Source organism: Contarinia nasturtii, unplaced genomic scaffold (assembly GCF_009176525.2).
Source record: "Contarinia nasturtii isolate CC-2019 unplaced genomic scaffold, AAFC_CNas_1.1 Cnas_scaffold_346, whole genome shotgun sequence".
Taxonomy (NCBI): Eukaryota; Metazoa; Arthropoda; class Insecta; order Diptera; family Cecidomyiidae; genus Contarinia; species Contarinia nasturtii.
In genome coordinates this window covers 5,383-10,718 of record NW_022197701.1, presented here as the reverse complement: position 1 = coordinate 10,718, position 5,336 = coordinate 5,383, and the positions used below count along the sequence as shown (strand labels likewise).

The window sequence follows — 5,336 nt, the reverse complement described above, 5'->3', positions numbered from 1 at the left end:
AATCTGCAGGCTCAATATCAGTAGAAAATGTTTTCACAGTTGATATTGTTTGCTCGATCTTCTATACAAAATTAAATTAAACGCGTAAATTTCGTGAACTATATGATTTTTTCGTTTTTAACGTACCTTGCCTGAAGTTGTTGTGTTTAAAGCGCGTTGTCGTCTCGTTAACATTAATGATGTTCGGTTTTTTTGCGTTTTTGATGATAATTTGGTATTTTGGTTATTCTTTTCATTCACCGTACTTGCATGAGTATGCTCAAATGCAAATAAGGCGGTTTTCGATTTTGACCGAGTTTGCATTTTTGGAACGTAACTTTTACAAATTAAATAATTTTAAAAAAAAGATGAGATGCAACGTGCTTACAATTTCAATTTGTGACTATGCATATGCTATCAATCGATCACCATGAAGTTGAACCGTATAAAAATTGACAGCTGCTCACTTCAAGTGCATTAAGTTGAATCGAATAAAATGATCATGCAGAATTCTCAATTTTTCAAATCAATAATAATAATAATCTGATGAATATTTCAACACATATAAAGCGTCTGCAGGAGCCGTTGGCTATTTTTTTATTTTGAAATTCGGATTGTTTTAGTTAAATATATAATAAAAGTGTGTTGAATATTTTTATTTTATCGAACCCATAAAGTGTCTGCAGGAGCCGTGGGCTATTTTTTATTTTGAAATTTGAATTTTTTTCATTTAAATATATAATAAAAGTGTGTTGAATATTTTTATTTTATCGAACCCATAAAGTGTCTGCAGGAGCCGTAGGCTATTTTTTATTTTGAAATTAGGATTTTTTCAAATAAATAAAAAGTTAAATAAGTACACCAGTTATTATAAGTTAAACATTTATTGAAACATTGAACTATATATTTAAGGAGAAAATAAATTGGTTTTAAAATTCGTATTTAAGTCAATTAATGTAAAGTAAAAAAAACTGTTCATTTTAAAATTTCTTAAAATATGGTGTTTTTTCTTGATTGCGATCAGACATTGTATCTATTCATTTAGATTTGTCTCATTAAGTTTGACAACTTTCAAGTATAAATTAGATTTAATTTTACTAACTTTCAGTTTTTTTCGTTTTTATTTCTAAATGAACACGAAATCTATTCATTTAGATTTGTCTGATTAAGTTTGATAACTTTCAAGTATAAATTAGATTCAATTTTACTAACTTTCGGTTTTGTTTTCGTTTTTACTTTTAAATGAACACCGAAATCCATTCATTTAGATTTGTCTCATTAAGTTTGACAACTTTCAAGTATAAATTAGATTTAATTTTACTAACTTTCAGTTTTTTTTCGTTTTTACTTCTAAATGAACACCGAAATCTATTCATTTAGATTTGTCTGATTAAGTTTGATAACTTTCAAGTATAAATTAGATTTAATTTTACTAACTTTCGTTTTTACTTTTAAATGAACACCGAATTGATTTTTAATGACAAATATGTAAGTGAATGTTCGGATTATTATATGTAAGTGAATATTCGTTCTGGTTTAAGAAATAACATTGATTGAATGTTTTTGTTTGTTTTGATATTGTTGGAATTGAAAGAAAATTGTAAAGAAAAAAAAACATTCCTAGAATCTCTAATCCTATTCATAGTCTTCTAGTGTGACGTCAAACACAACTGTCGACTTGGCTGGGATGACTGACGGTATACCTTTGGCACCAAATGCAGCTTTTGGGGGACAGGTGATACGTCGTTGTCCATCGCGTTTCATACCTTCGACGCCAATTGATAACCCTTTTACTTGGTCCTTTGCGCCGATGATGAATGTAATCGATTTTTTAGGAAGTACAAGTTTAGCATCAACAAACCCCGTATAAACTATGTTCACCTTGTCTCCTTTCTTCATTTTTCTTCCTCTACCACGTATCAAATCTTCAATCTGAACGTCGAGTTCCAACTTTTCATTTTCACTCGAATCAGAATCTTCGATCTTCGCCTTAACCGTCTGGGATGCTACAAGTGAAAAAAAAAGCGTGACATTAAAAGTTTTGCAAAAAAATATTCACACTTTTATAAATTACATCTGGTAGCGGGTGTGTTTTTGGGGTTTGAGACAGTTTTTTCAATTTCACATGATAAATTTCCCGTGCCCATCACTATTCAAAAAGGAATGGAATAAATTTGGATGAATTCATACAACATTTAGATTCGATTTTCTTACCTGATTCATAGTCTTCGTCTGAGATGTTTTCTACATCGGAATTCGACAAATTTTCACGATCATCATGAGCATCATCTAATTTTATACGTTTTGCACCAATCTTCGCATCGTCTATAACGAAATTTGTTTTAGAAAATTCACGTTATAAAATTTTTGTATGTTTTATATTATTATATTATTGAGTTGTATATACCATGATGATCCTCGAAAAATGAACCCGAATCATTCGATTTTTGTTTTTGGTTTTTAAGTAGATCGAGCTTCGGAGGTTGAATGATTTGGTCCGATTTTGTGTGTGGTGAACGAAGCGAAGAAAATGATTGTGAAAATGGATTCGGCGCAAAAGAATTTGGTGCCATATTACTTAATTCGTTGAATTGGAGCTTCTGAATGCCGCCGATTTGATTTGGCTGTTTTGTTTCGTGTTCATCGTCCTCGTTCACCATGAAATAACCAGTCACATGAACTTCACAGTCTTCTCCTCGAATGTAAAATGCCGGCTCAGCACCTTTCGGTAGTGTTGTCGCTGTGTTCACATGAGGCTTAGTTGAAGAAATATGAGCTATTAAAGCTGTTTTTCCTTCCAATTTCAACCATAGTTGACGAAAACCTTCTACACTAGTAACGGGGACCGATGTCACATCCAAAATGACTTGCGAAATGTGCAAGTCATGCATTAATGGTGCCACTGTGTGGCATTTTTTTGCGCTTAATTTCATGTCTAAAATATATTTGATATGTATTAAATGATGCATCAAACAAAAGTAATCAAGTTTAAATAATATTTATACTCACGCCAGAACATATTCACTGCTTTTTTCACTAATATACAAAAACTTATATGGCTGGTTGTGTACCAACAAAGTTGCTTGCTCAGCATTTGTATCGAAAATGCGATATGGGAAAACGCGCAAAATTGATGCACTGGTGAGATAACTCATTTTTGGATACTCACCACGCTCTCCACTGTCAAAGAAAAGTAATCTCACCACTGCATTGCATTCATACATATATTCAGTTGAGTGAAGGAAACAATAATACACACATACAAACTTCACAGGGGCGAATCTGAGTAGTGTGCGCATATATTGGTTCACTCAGTGTATACGTGTGATGCTTGTGCATGTGTATGTTTTTTTCACTAAATAGCTGTTGTGCACTGTTTTGACAACTAGCGACTTGAACAAATAATTTTGTTAACTGGTGATTTTCTTCCAAATATTCGGGACTATCAAACATTTGTTTATTGATAATTTAAAATGAGCCGTAAAGCAAAAAAAGTGAGTATTTCTAAAAAACTATTATTTAATAGTTTTTTTCGTTATATGTTACAATATACGAACCCGAAGAATAAAAAGTTTGTATGTGGCATTTCGAATTTGTGCAATAAAAAATAACACTCTGAAAAGAAATAAACATATATTTACCATATACATACCGTATATATAGAATTGAACTCATCGAGTGATAAGAAAGAATTGTGTACATGATCTGCGTTCATTTTTGTCATATCCTGTATCATACCTTTTATTGACTTATATAAAAGCAATATCAACATTTTCATTTTCAGTTTTATGCGGCTTAGCTATCTTCCGTGTTGATACATGTACATATCATCATCTCACTCTCTTTCTCCCTATATCTCTCACACCCAAAATCACTTGAAAAAAAACATTGCAGCCGACTCATTCCGTTTCGTTTATTTAAAATGAATTGAATTTAATAGCTACTATTCGATGATTTAGTTTTGTAAATGGTGAACAGACAAGTATATCATGCACCCATGATCGAAAACAACCAAATGAATGAATTTTTGAACGAAACACATAAATGCCAACAGATAGATAGAATTAATATAACAACGAATGAGTTTTGGAAAGTTTCAAGGCTTCTAACATGTTCAAGTTAGCACTTATTATTACTTATATACATACATATGTTTATAAGCTGTATATTTTGCAATAGCGAAAACAACAAATATTTTATTTGAAATTCGTATATTTTAATCAAAATAAGTCGATTAAAGTAAAGTAAAATTAAACATTTCTTAACTAAAATTGCATATATAGGTTTTCCCACACTTGAGGTGGATACAAAGTAGCAGTAGATGCCGCATCAAGCCAAAACGAACAAAAAAACGTAATGTTCCATGTGGTAATCCGATGAAAATGTTGAAGAAAAAGATTTGGCGTAAGGAAAAAAGTCAAGCGATTGAAATTTCCACAAATGAACCTCGAGACCTACCTCAAGACGATCTTCTGTGCTGTCCGATTTGCAATCTGACTTTCACTTCAAACAAAAAGTCCAATTTGACACGTCACCTTCGATTACATCGTTCAAAAGTTCAAGTATATCGCTGCTGCACATGCAACCGACCATATTCGACTGAATACAATTTCAGTCAACATGTGGAACGGCGGCATGCATCGGCAATCAGCGAAATACACTATGAACTTGAAGAAGTAGATGCCAAAAGTATTTATTACTATTAGTAGTTTATTATTATTATTATTATTATTAATTTTATAAAATCATTCTTATTATTTTATTCAGTGCGTCCGATTTACCAGAAAATTCAGACATTCAAGGCGTCCGAAACTAATGTTGTACAAATGCAGATCTAACAATCGTTTTGGAAACGCAATGCTGCAGCCTGCACTGTACACAAATAATTGAATATTTTCTTGATTCGATGAAATTTCCGTGACTTTCACGGCAAATGTATTTTGTAATTTAATATGATTACAATGACGTTCAAATGAAATTGCGAATAAAATTCATAACCAATTTTTCTTCAATATGACAAAATGCATTCTTTATATCACTATTTTTTTACTTTAAATTTTAATCGATTTAAAATATTTTCAGTTTTCTTGGCGATAAACAAATATTTGTCTGTTTTCGGTTGTTACTAAAATGAATTTAGTTGTGATTTGAAGATTATCTAAGGTGACGATCAGAATGGTTTTTTTCATGTGAGCTACAGTTGATTTTTTCAGAAAAGTCGAGAAAAGTACATAATTTATGCAGCTAGGTATTTTCTAGTATCATACATATACAATGCATAGGCTATCCATGGAATATGCACAAATTATGTATAAAATAACGTGATGCTTAGTATGGTATATTTCCATTATTTGGGC

General features: G+C 31.4%; 1 protein-coding gene across 1 annotated transcript; it reads right to left on the bottom strand.

Moving 5' to 3' along the window:
• Positions 1-1,614: 1,614 nt before the first annotated feature.
• Positions 1,615-2,912, bottom strand: LOC116337902 (39 kDa FK506-binding nuclear protein-like). The gene is made up of 3 exons (XM_031762849.1): positions 2,387-2,912; positions 2,194-2,304; positions 1,615-1,985 (listed from the first exon to the last, which is right to left on the bottom strand). The coding sequence occupies exons 1-3, from the start codon at positions 2,910-2,912 to the stop codon at positions 1,615-1,617; spliced, it is 1,008 nt and encodes a 335-aa protein (XP_031618709.1).
• Between the last annotated feature and the right edge of the window lie 2,424 nt (positions 2,913-5,336).